We start from the raw sequence: 13,007 nt of genomic DNA, 5'->3' as shown, positions 1-13,007 counted from the left end.
GTAGTAAAAAAGAAAAATATAGGAATTCCAGTCTACCTCTTTAACGTGCAACTTGACCACATAACCATTGACGTTTACAACGCTGGTTTCACTCACGTACGTTAAATGTGATATGTCCTGAAATTATTCACAAAGAGGAAAAAGTGCTGTTGACTATCACACTGGTAGTTTATATTGTTCCTTGTAATCTATATAAATGTTCAGTATACCGTCTACGCTCGGCGCGGTAATGACAGTTAGCGATTGGCAATCCTGTTCTGTGGCAACTTTATGCGAAACGAATTTGACAGACGGTGATTTACCTGGTTTAGTTTCGTTTAGTGTATACGTGGAAGATGAAGTACACGACAATCATGCAGCACACCTTACCACGAATTTCACGGTTTACTTGTAATAGGGGTCTTTGGGAATTTTTAGGTTATAAATTGATTATTTTTAACTGATTCCTTAATTTAATTTTTTTATTGGAATTTCATTCCTCTCCTTATTTTTTTTTCCATCTTTTTCTTTGCTTGGTACAGAATTACACTCGCGACAAGGGATGGAGTTCCTGGAAGGTTTTGGCAAGAAAAAAGCCCATCAGCTCGACCCTCTCACGTCCACGCACATCGGTCCACTCACGGCACAACCCAGCCTCAACATACATCTGCATGGTAGCTAGTTTTATTTTGATTTTCTTATTTTTTTATTGTCCCTGTTTACTTATGATTTATTGACTGACGGAAAAGAAAAAAAGGTGGAGCAAGGTTACTCGTGAGGGTGTATAATGATGGGGGTGATGAACGAATGCCTTAATTATGTAATGTCTGTCGATTGATAAGGGATCATCTTTTTTTCAGCCCTCTTCGCCGCAGTGGAGCACGGGCACCTTGATAAGGCTAGGACAATTTTGGAATCGACGGATGTGGATGTAAACAGGTGAGCCGACATTTGGTCATTTGTATTTTTTTTTTATAATTTCTTTAACGGAGTCATTACTCTCTTTTTTACCTGGTATTTAAAACTTGCCAGCCCCTGGTCAACGAAGAGTTTTAAGAACATTCTTCTCAAAACCGTTACCAAAAGTTGATTTCACAACGTAACTCAAAAGTGTCCAAGTTTTATGTCTCGCCTCGAGACGCCTTATCAATCAGTTAATAAAAAGGAGTTTAATATTAGTTTTGGAGTAAGTTATCAGAAAAGAAAATTTAACACGTTTGTACTGCTTTTCATTTTTTTTTTTTTTTCAAAATCTCCCTACAAGTAGATAACAGTGTCTTTTGTCTAATATACTTGTCAATCCCCCACTGGATTGCGTACAGTCAATGGAAGTATTTTAAGATGAAAGTGGGTAGAGTATTTAATAAATATGTCAACTAGTATATCTTCGGCGACGATGATTTCTCTCAGTTGGCTGTCAACAGGTGTAACCTTTAAGTGCGGACACCTGGTCAACACTACGGGACCAATAACAGGAGTGAACCAACCCTTCTGTTGGGAATGGTGAAGGTGGATAGGGAGCGTCGTTGTCCCAAATTAGCTGAACGACTGATCAATATCTAGATAGAAGTCTGATGTTAGACACTTTTTATAAAATTGCAACCCTTGCCCATCAAACTCGCCCAGACCCCCTGAATTTGTTCCTTGTTCATTACTATGCTTAAAGAAACTAACCCTCTTTTCAATTTCAGTGTAAATAGCGACGGATTGTCACCGCTGGACGTTGCTGTTTTGAGCAACAACAGACCACTGGCAAAGATGCTGGTTGCTTTTGGAGCCCAGGAAGGTAACCAATGTGAGTAGCACCTTTAAGTGACATTCATAAAATTATAATGGAATCTTAGGAACAGTCTGAATGCGAAGTCTCAGGATAAACTGATACTCCATTCGAATGCTTCTTATTAAATAAAAAGAACCTAGATTCCAGTTGGATGACAGCTCGAAGAATTCAACGTGGATGCATATCTTTGATGGTCGGTGAATTCAGCTGGAATTTTTTAATATTCCTCAAGAAGCTTAAGCCGGATAACATGGATTAAGTAAGATGCCAGTCGGTTAACAGTGATTATTAATTCACACTCCCTGCTATGCTGGATCAAGTTGCCTACGTCACTTTCATTAATCATCAGCAAGACTTCAATATTCTCAGCAAGATCAAGTCTTATACGTGCGATCGAAGCAGCTCGGTGGCGCCATCTGTCTTCTTCGTCGACCTCCCCACTTCCAAACATGACAAATACAATTGTCAAGGCTTGTTTACGCGAGTCTAACGTCGCCAAAGAATTACGCTCGTTCAACATCTATCTGAAGCGTTAAGCCTGGTTTATGTTAATCTTCATAAAATGGCGCCGACCTATTCTAACTCCTACGTGGGTGTTCTTCGTTTTCGTCTGAAACGATCTATAAATACATATAACGCTACCGCATCTAATATACTTGTGACCACTATGTTAAATTCTGGATAGAATTTTCTAACCTATGACAACTAGCGCCATTTACGTGATAGGGCGAAGCTCAAGGACGATTACGTTGAATTTTTATTCGCAGAAAGAAAAGTAGATTAAACTACGATGCAAATTACCACTGAGCTGATGTTTGCCTCGTCACAGTGTGAATCAACCCTTATCGGTTCCCGACTGACGGTAACAGCGGGTGTGTCTGTCTCTTGAGATAGGATCGAGTGAATTCGTATCAGTAAATGCTGCATATCACGCTTTAAATTTTGTTCTTTTATGATATCATAAAGCATTGATTAAACCTCCGATATAAAGATACTAAATATATAAAAATAAACTTTGATATGTTGGACTTCGAGATGAGAAAATTTAACAAGCGCCATCTGGGCAGATTTCTTGATACAATAGATATGTAAAGTATAAAAAAATTATTTGTCAATGTACAGTTGTCAATTAACAGCCAGAAAATGGCTGATCAATTTAGATAAGCAGCTTCTGCTCTTTTTTTTTTATTGTTATACCATTAATCTATAAATGGCGAATTTCTGTAATTTCTAAGAATGCAGATAATTTATTCTGTCGCTATTACTGCTCGTTATTAGTATCTAGTATGATGCATCGAAGAATGAATAAATAATGTGGTGCGCATAACCACGCAGTAAATCAATATTTATTAGAAATTATGTAAATAGCCGTCACGATGAACGCACTTAACGCATAGCTAACTGCTTGAATTTATATTTCCCTTTGATTTCGCTATGCACGCGTATAATAATCGTATTGGATTCTGATATTGGTCTGTTACGTATCATTATATATGATAGATAATTGGGAATTTTGAGAAGATGCTGGGCCCCCGAGATGACCACGACCAAATGTGACCTTGCCGAAAAAAAAGAATGATGTCAATGCCAAACGACTTTGTGAAACTCGGTCATCGTAAAAGAAATCGAGAGTCTACCGGTGTTACTACAAGCTTAACGTACCAACTGCATAAAAAAAATGAAATCCATAAAACAATAATTGCCTACAAAGTCCCCACAGCCATTTCTGGTTGTTTGATGGAACAAAAGGAAGCTATGAAATATGACGAAGAGGCAATTAGTACGGTAACAGTGGGAATACTGAAATAGCGAGAAAGGAGAAAGTACAGCAAGAATTAAATTATCTTGTCATCACAGAGTTGAACTTCCGTTATACGAGTTAAATGGGCACATTGCTTATTCTTGGTTGGCATTGAAATCTCTTAATGAAAACTTCAGCCATTAAATTCGTCAAGTTGGGAACTCAGCTACTTTTCTTGCTGAAGTATGTGTTACTATTTTAAAAAAATATTTTTACTGTAGTGCCAACCGCTCTTTAACCGTTTTGTAACGAAATTGAAAAGTTATCCGTGACTCCTTACAAGGAAAGGGAAAGCCTGAAGAAGAACTGGTGGATGATCCTCGAGGGAATTGCTGTTTCAAGAAAGAGAGAATCGCCATATGGCAAAGAGGATATTCGCTCTTGTTTATATGTGTCCTTTGTGGTACATAGCACGTGGGACATGAAGATCTTATGTGTATTCACGAGGAATTCTTGCGTACGTGTTTCGTTCCTGTCACTTGGCAGGTTCGCCATTACTGGACTGAGTTCTTGGAGTTCAGTCAGTCGCTCGGCAACCATTACTTCAGTTCCTATGTAATAATATCGCTCTTAAGTAAGGATCGAAGTTTGCAGTTGACGCATGTACAAAAATTATCGCCCTAATTACCTATGAGTCGACGCGAAAGTTATAAATAATATTTAAAAATCGCACCGTGAATTGTAAATAAGTTTTAACGAGCAACCGGTGCAATCTAATTAAAGCGTTCAACGATAATAACAATGGTAAACACGTATGCGAGATTGGGATTTATTAATAATTAATTAACAAAGCTTAATATAATTAAAACGAAAAGGAAGGGAAGGAATATATTAAAATAAATTAATTAAAATTCTTGTAGTTTGTCACTCGGACTCTTTAAAGTTAGCTTCAAGAGAATTTCTTAACGAGGAGAGAGTAAATATAATATCCAAAGGGATATTAATTACGTGGCACATAATCGATTTCGTGCTGATGACGAAGAATATCCTCGGTCCTTTGCCTATGGGAATTAAAGCGGAAGTGTCTGGGAATCCTTGAAGATTTATCTCGTGCCGATTACTTCTCCAGGAACGATGTGGAATTTTTTTTAAAACTGCAAGATGATACTGGCCAGTTGTTTAACGAAGCTTTATGCGAATTCGATTCAAGGTGCTGGAAGTTCTGAAATGAGAAAAATACAAGATCAGGGTGGGTAGTGAGAAATAGAGGTATCAGTAAAGAAAGGTGAAATTTTATTTTACCAAAGTGACAGGATGGATATCCGGATCCTGTCGCTTTAACAGGAACGAAGATCTAATTCGACGTGGGGACCATCCACGAGAATAGTGAATCAGCGCAAATGGTCAAATCAAACCAATTAGTGGATACTCGTTCTGCCAGTGTCTCTGGGATCTTTTATCTTCTCCACCAGCCCTTATGGCCTCCCCCTGAAACCGATACAATGGCACAGTGTTATCGTGTCTGCCCTCTGGATTACATTAATTGGCTACTTCTGGCTAATGAACTTCCAGTTTATCTGGTTCTCTCGATTCTGCGTAAGGGTGCGAAATAGCATCAGCATACCAAGTCCTGAGGAGTATATCTAAATTACCTTTCGCCCTAGCTAGATCAATCTATTACCATTTATCCCAAGATTTAATTAAATTGTTACCATGCCAGTGCATAAACTATTCCCATTAGCACAAGGGTGTTATGGAATTGTTGGCAGACGTTGTTAATATTATGTTTATTTTCCTTCCAGTCAAATCCCCGGAATCGTTGGGTAGTCACTTGGCGTCCTTACTCTCAGAAGCAGAGCACAGAGTCCAGGAACTCGGCGGTAACACTTCAGGGAGTGGTAGCAGTGCGACCCTCCTAGAGCCACCAAGTCACAGGGCAAGTTTCTCTACGCAGCACAACAATTTGACTGGCTGCGGGGGCAGTGCCGAGGACAAACAGCTGGCCCTGTGGGAGAGGAGAGCGCGGGCTCTGAGGAAGATGCTGTTAGGATTCGATCAAGCTAGTGAGTACAGTGCGCTCGCCGTGCAAACCTCTGGAGCTGGCAGCTTCAAAAGTTCTAACACAGTTCCGCCGAAGTGTTTGTAAATTAGTTTTGAAAACTCTTTCTTCGCTCCAGGACCACCCGATATGCCCTTCCTGGTGGCTGTGGACGTGACTGGTACCACCTCGGTAACGGTGCGCTTCCAGGAACCGGATTCTCACGACTCACCGATCTGCACAAAGTTTAAGATTCAGTGGAGCCTGGAAGAAGGTTTTTCCACGATATGTGGAGAACGTGAGGTTCTGGATATGAAGCAGCACGAATGCAGGGTGGAAGGACTTACCCAGGGTCAGAGATATCACTTCAGGGCTGCTGCTGGAAATCTTAAGGGTTACAGTAGATTCAGGAATTCTAGTCCAGCGCACGTGACACCTAGCAGTGAGTGACATAATATAGATTTACTTAAAGTTATAGTACTGGAGTACCTTGTTCTACTACTTACCATGTTCCAGGTTGGAGGGACATCGATGGTCGTTTACCAAGGTTTGCTGGAAGATTGGAACAGCTGAACACCCTCTTCACGGACATCAGAAGGCCAGAATATACTCAGGAAACGCCGGCTGTTCAGAGACGGAATCATCGCAAGAAAACTACCATAAAGCAACTGTTCACTGCTACCAGCAAGTTCCAGAAGAACTTGAGACGCGGTGTATTCCTTGCTTGTCTTCTTTATCACGAGGATAAGATCCTGGTTACCAACGAGGACTTTCTGCCTGTGATTGAAGTCGACGAGACTTATCCCAGTTGTATTTATAATGACTTTCATTGGCTAATGAAGGTCGCTTGTACTTGGGACGACGTGAAGTCCTTAAGACAAGACATGGAGAAGAGTCATAGCAGCTCCACGAATCACTTCAGAATAAAATTACTACAGGCTGCTGCGCAAATGCAGGTCAGTACCTTCTTTGATCCTCATCCACGTAGAGTAATGATATACTGCGATACGCATGATTCTATGCTGTTGTTGTAAATGAACTAATGAAGTATGTTATCGTTTCAGGCTGCTCTGTGCATTCAGGACCTGGGGCAAGTGTATCATAAACCAATCAGAGACATTCAGGGCACCCTGGTGTTCTCTACTGTAAATTACGTCAAGTCCCCAAAATTGGTATCGGTTCTGAACAGCCGTTGGCTTCCATTGAGTAAGGTTACTAAAAAAATCATCACTCACGAAGACAGCAACGTGGCGGATATCTTAATGGCTAGCATCCAAGAACAGATGACCTATCACCAGGTCAGCAGTATAAAATTGTCAAGAGGTCTTTACCTGGGTTACCTCAAAATGCAGAGCAGCGTGGACCTCATCCAGGTCGTCGTACCCACCAAGTCACCGAATGTCTTGCCTCACTGCAAAATTCGCGATAATCCTCACGTGTCTGCGTAAGTTTTTAATCGATTGATACTATCCAAAAATACCTGTCCGTGTCATCATTAAAACCAATAAAATGATCGATACCTTATTGTCATTTTTAGGGACGAATGGGACTATCTAAGGAAGATGACACGCATCCAGGCTTCGGATTCTTCCACGGAGGATTCAGAGGAGAAAGAGAACGCAACCAATGAAATTCAAGGTACGGAACAACAGAAACTCTTCGTCGACCTGGTCTCAGCTACAGCGCGTCGTCTCTTTGGATACATGGAAATCAGTTCTGAGGATTCTCTCGTGCATCGACTGTACGACGCGGAAGTAATAGACCTCACACCTGACGTCAGCTTCCTGATCGCTGTACCACCAGCGGAAACTGCTTGCTCGGTACCTGGCACTAGGGAAATCTTATTGCAACGTGGTGATCTCCTATCATTGCCCATTCAAGTCTTCGAAATGGTCCATCTAAATACCTACCAGAAGGATGTAATAAACCGATACTCCAGACTCAGCTGTATATTAGAACTTGATACTGCTCAAGCGCAACATAACCATAGAGAAGCATTCAGCTCTTCCGAACTCTCCATCGCTAAAGACAAGCTGGCCAGGTTACAGGATCTTCAGTCGCAAGTAAACGTAGTATGGAAGGGAGCAAGATGGTTGATCGATGTCATCACCTTCGCCAGGGACAGAGGATCCTCGCAGCAGAACGTAAGTCACTTTGAAATTACCCTTAAGGAAAAATTTGTCTTTTCATGGAAATCCTGGTGATTTCATCAAGTACAGGCACATATAATATAAATTGTATTATGCTCTAGGTAACAACACACGTGGCAGGCATATCCATGAAGCATTTGCTAAGTCTGGATCGAAATAAGAACAGCAACAGCCTAAAGCGTAGCCTGCTACAGCTCCCACCTAGAGATCCAAAGCTAGTGAAATCAAGTCCAGGTCGTGGCAGTTGGCCAGGACCAAACCTAACGAATTCATCCTCAAACCTATTGACCACCGAGTTCAGCAAAAGCGAACAGCAGCTACCCAATGGCGAATACATTCGCAAGGGTAGCAACACCTCAAACATTTCAACCGGTTCCGAACCCGCCAAGTCCGTACCGCCGAGCACAACCAGTAACGGCAATAGCCTGGTCCCGATACCCAACACCAGGTTGCCGCCGTCGAAATCCGAAGACACGTTGCTCCTAACAAAATACAAGCACAGTCCCAGGAACCGTAGCGCCACCATAACCTCCGTTTCAGCGAGCACCAGTCCGTTGCTCAGTATAAAGCCTATTATCTACGGGGGATCGTTGCTAAGCGTCTCCACGGCGATGACGAACACCACCAGCATGCTCAGCGTCAGTAACACCAACTCTGACAGTCTTCATTCGCTGAGCAGCGACGAGTACTCCACGCCGAATTCTAGTGTCTGCTTGAAGCCAGGTCACACCAAGGTCAAGCTGACTAAACCGACAGCCAGCGTGGCAGCCATGGCGACTTCCGTGATAGAGAGTCAGCTGGACGAAGAGAAGGACGAGGCTACTATGATGCCTGCACCTCTACCAGGCATTCTTCAGGTACACCTTTCCTCCACGACGACTAGACGATGCTCCGGTTGGATGCGAGCGTACTAAAGCAGTGTTACATGGATACCCTTGTTCTTCTTGTAGGAGACCCGAGTCTAGCGAGACTGTTGGAGCTTGCGACAAGCTCGCACGGTCTCCTAGAGTAACCGAAATAAAACATGAGTAAGACGTTACACGCTGCTCCGTAAGACGCTTCGCTAAAGCTTTCGCTTTCACAGATTCACACGTTATGTTTTATCTATTGGTCGTTTCACCTTACTTGTATCTTTATATCTTCATTGATCTTTTTTTATCTGGTTTATCTTGATGCACCGTTGTGTCGCATGAATTGGCTTGTCGACTGTCTTCCGGTTTATGTCGATTGAATTTGAAGATATGCGTGTTCGTACTACGCGATACGTCAATGTATTTCGATAATAAATAAATCATGTAACCGGGGTCTCAACTTTTAATCGAGGTGTCTTCGCGATTGTTCTCTGTGCCGTGTTGCGCGTTTACTTCTTGGTCAATTGTCACGGATTCTGCTTGGGCAAGGATTGCTTCATGGTTTGTCATTGCTTTCAGGTTTACGCTGCCTATGAGACTGGTCTGGCGTCTGGGACCAGCTTGAAGCTTCACGTGACACCTAGGACGACTGCCAGGGAGGTCGTTGACCTTGTCGTTAAACAGCTCAATATGGCGGTGGTCCTCAAGGGCCAGGAAGGCCCGATTTACACGGCGGACGAGCTACCGAATTTCTGTTTGGTCGCTGTTATTGGCGCTAGGGAACGATGCCTCAGGGATGACTTCAAGCCGCTTCAACTTCAGAATCCTTGGAAGAAGGGCAGGCTTTACATCCGGCAGAAACAGGATGTACTCGCTGCCCTTGAACATAGCAGCAAGCATACGGCGTACTTGTAGCATCTTGAGGTCGACAAGGAAGGAGCCGACCTCGTCTAGATCCTCCTTCTCTTCCGCTCTCTTCTCTTCTCCTCTGCACAATTTATCGTGAACGATTATTTTTTTCGTTTTTTATTCCAAGTTTTTTGCATTTTCATTTTCTATAATTCAGTTCATTTTATGCGCAGCCTTCGTTCTGAGTGGAATCGGTATAAATACGGATTATTTTACGGTTACTTCATTAAGGCTTCTTTTGCGTATCCTTTATACATACCTTAACACTAAACGTACCATCGACCGGTCATTTGACCGTTTTAAAGCCAAAAGTACATTTATTAAAAATTGTCGGTATGTTTAGTGTTAACATTATCAGCTATAAGGGAAACATATCAGAGATATAAGAAAACTTTGTAATACAAAATGTACGTATTTAGTTAAACTCTGCGAAACAAACTGACTTCACTCACGACGAATGTGGCTTATCCTTATTAATTGTTGTGGTATCCGAAACTTGGAAATTGTAGCTTTACGCGGTTGGCAAAATATCAAAAGTTTTCATGTTTACGAAAATTTATACGTAATGCAGGAACAAGAGTAGCGAGAGAAGTGTTAGAGGTTCAGGATGAGGTCGTTATCAGATTTAAGAACCAAAAGAAAAATAGCTATAACACGTAATGTAAATGTGCGTTAAACGGTAAATTCCGAAATTCGGACGTCGCCAAACGTCGTTTCGAAGGCGTTGCCGAAAATATTTTTCGAAAGTTAGATAATTTGTAAAGGATCGACGAGGAATACTCAAGATATTTTAAAATATTATATTCGTAGGTATTGATCTCAGTGTACTAATTAAATGAGAGCGCGATCATTGAACGAGAGAAGTGCATCTTATTCTCGTTATGGAGTAAAAGAAAAATGGCGTATAAAATCAGACAGACAGTGAGAGAAAGAGAGAGAGAACAAAAGATAAGCTAAAGCAGACATAATCTTTTTCGCAGTGTACAGTAATGCCAGGCCCGATATTTTCTTTTGTTAATTAATTTTACTTTCAATTCTCTCTCGAAGCACGGCTTCGTTCACGAGAGAATAAGCAAAAGATGTTATGCATTTTTGTAAATATATGAAAGCAGTAGAAAAATATCTTTAAAACCTTGGTTTAGTCAGTTAGTAGGAAATTGAGAGAATTATAAGACGGTCGTAAGTGCGATAGAGGGCGCTTAATATAGACTGTTTTAGGATAGATTAAAAAAAACATTGTAATTTATAGAAAACAAAAATTTTCTTTTAATATTCGCTCTCTAAGCCAAGAGATGCGAGCGTAATGTATTGATATTGTCTCTCGGTTGATTACTACTGATAAACAAAGTCCGTCAATGTATCTTATCTTTGTATTCTTTATTATAATTTCATACACCCACCTGGATTCCTTAGTACTGCGTATACCTTCAGAGTTCCTAGACAGTAAAGTAGAGTAAGTTTTAAAAGTAAAAACGTCCCGCACGATTATTTGTCGGTCTAGCGATAAGGAGATAAATCCTATACTCGTTTAATCTTTTATTTAATATTTCATTGATTACAATTAGAATGCACGTTTAGAAGTTCTATTTCGGAGAAGGATTTTTTTTTTAATATCCTCGACTGTCAAATAATCTATTTCGATAATGGTGTATCACCACTTTCAATTATGTAAATCTTTAACGGACTATGTAGCGCTAACAAGTGGCAAAGAGATATTTAAGTGTCGTCAATTTTCGCATGATGAAGTATAATGTGCTTGTATATATAGATATACGTATTGCTAATATGTACAGGGTGGCTCAAGAAGAGTGAACAATTGCGTCGTTGACATTATGTCTTATCACGGATTCCAAGTCGAATGTATATTGCAAATTTTCTTGATCCATCCTGTGCGTCATTCGTTTGGGAACAGTGCGAATTACCCTGTGACACCAAGTACGTTTAAAGAGTGAAAAGGAAGAATGGAGAACATTGAGAAAGAAGTGCAAAGGAATACAAAAAAAAGGGTCGTAGAAAGGAAATAGTCTTTTGGGAAGCACAAGGAAAAAAAAGAAAGACCAAAAATGCTAAGACTGGCTGCTATCTAAAAAAAAATACACCAACAGTTCCATAAAGCCAGTCGAGGCTCTTCGCCAATTTTCTTTCTCGACTATGAAAATCCGCTTTCAGGTAATATCGGCAGCTCCTCGAATAACGTATGTGCCAGGAGGGGAATTTCCAGGTACAATAGGGAAAATTAAAAAGTGAGAGCTGATATTACTGTTCGACCTGCAGGTGGACATGGCGTTAACGTTAAAAATTAGTGGTGCACATATTTTTTTATCTAACTACAAAGAGGAAGAAAAAAATGAAATACGATAGACAAAGAAAAGTGGCGCTAAGTGTTGTTAAGGTAACATATGTATAAGGAACGCGTGAGAGAAATCAATCGATTTTATTGTACGTATGCGTGTCTTATAGGCAATCACGCGTGTACGTACGATTATTGATTGCGTAGATCTAAAATGAGTGTTTATCGATGTTTGAGTGTATAATATTTGCGTAGATAAGTGTTATAATTTTTTTTTTTTTTTTTTTTTTTTTTTTTTTTTTTTTTTTTTTTTTTTTTTTTTTTTTTTTTTTTTTTTTTTTTTTTTTTTCTTCATTTTCACGCAAGACCAAGGAGACAAGAAACTCTTTTGTTTGGAGAAGGTGTGAAAGGAAGAAATTGGAAGCTGGAGGATTTTTTTGGAAAATCAATCCTCGCAGTCTGTAAATAATTGAGAGACGTAACGTGTCCCCGGAAGCGACGGAGTGGCTTTAACATCTTCTTAACGAGATATCCTGTTTTTTATTCTTTGTTATAAAAAATTGCGTACGTCCAAATGATCCATAGACCAAGATAAAAGAGATTCACATTGAATAAAAATTATAGACTAATTAATACGATTTTTGAATTGCGAAGAGGGCGCTGACATATACATTGTTATCGGTGGTTACGTACTGCGTTATAGATAATGAACAAAGAAAAACGAAAGAGAGAGAGAGAGAGAGAGAGAGAGAGAGAGAGAGAGAGAGAGAGAGAGAGAAGTAACGTTGTATTTATAATAGAATAAGAAAAAATAAAAGCAGAAATTATCCGGGCATACGGTCATACGTATTAAGGTATCGCATTACCTATGTACAATAGAATCGATGTTTATATAGCTGGAGAAAAGCTTTCTTTTCTTTTCTCAAGGACACTGTGTACGCAGGAATCGCACGAATAAAGAGTAATATTATGTTAAAAAAAAAAAGAACCAGCATCTCATTACTGTCAATCATTACTGTACATACATATGTGTCCTCTGTATACTTTCCAACCCGACTGTATCCAGCTTCCATATTTTCTCCTTGCAAGGAGTCATAATTTCCCATTAAAATTCCATCAATCAATTTGTATGATAAAAGTCCCAGGGTCAACGTGAAATAAAATATTCCACAGGTTAAAGGAGTAATTGGATATTTTTTTCTTCCTCATAAAAAAAAAGTATCATTCCTTTACTTCAATGGCCATTTGTAAATCTAACCAACGGGAAAC

General features: G+C 40.2%; 1 protein-coding gene across 7 annotated transcripts in view; it reads left to right on the top strand.

Annotated features, from left to right (window-relative positions):
- LOC107267862 (ankyrin repeat and fibronectin type-III domain-containing protein 1) overlaps nt 1–10,808 on the top strand; it is an 80,153-nt gene extending 69,345 nt beyond the window's left edge. For 3 of the 7 annotated variants that reach the window (XM_025085044.1, XM_025085045.1, XM_015740018.2), the window contains 10 exons: nt 522–653; nt 840–918; nt 1,671–1,774; nt 5,303–5,563; nt 5,678–5,980; nt 6,055–6,494; nt 6,603–6,982; nt 7,076–7,682; nt 7,790–8,545; nt 9,119–10,808. In XM_025085044.1, coding sequence (XP_024940812.1) covers nt 522–653; nt 840–918; nt 1,671–1,774; nt 5,303–5,563; nt 5,678–5,980; nt 6,055–6,494; nt 6,603–6,982; nt 7,076–7,682; nt 7,790–8,545; nt 9,119–9,454 — 3,398 coding nt within the window. In that variant the 3' untranslated portion in view covers nt 9,455–10,808. Of the gene's footprint in view, nt 1–134; nt 418–521; nt 654–839; nt 919–1,670; nt 1,775–5,302; nt 5,564–5,677; nt 5,981–6,054; nt 6,495–6,602; nt 6,983–7,075; nt 7,683–7,789; nt 8,717–9,118 lie in introns of those variants that run through there. The other 4 variants (XM_015740019.2, XM_015740020.2, XR_001537700.2 and 1 more) reach the window with 4 other exon arrangements.
- Nucleotides 10,809–13,007: the final 2,199 nt, after the last annotated feature.

Source organism: Cephus cinctus, unplaced genomic scaffold (assembly GCF_000341935.2).
Source record: "Cephus cinctus unplaced genomic scaffold, Ccin1 Ccin1_scaffold0457, whole genome shotgun sequence".
Classification (NCBI taxonomy): Eukaryota; Metazoa; Arthropoda; class Insecta; order Hymenoptera; family Cephidae; genus Cephus; species Cephus cinctus.
The sequence above is the reverse complement of the archived record's forward strand: the minus strand, read 5'-3'. Positions and strand labels throughout refer to the sequence as shown.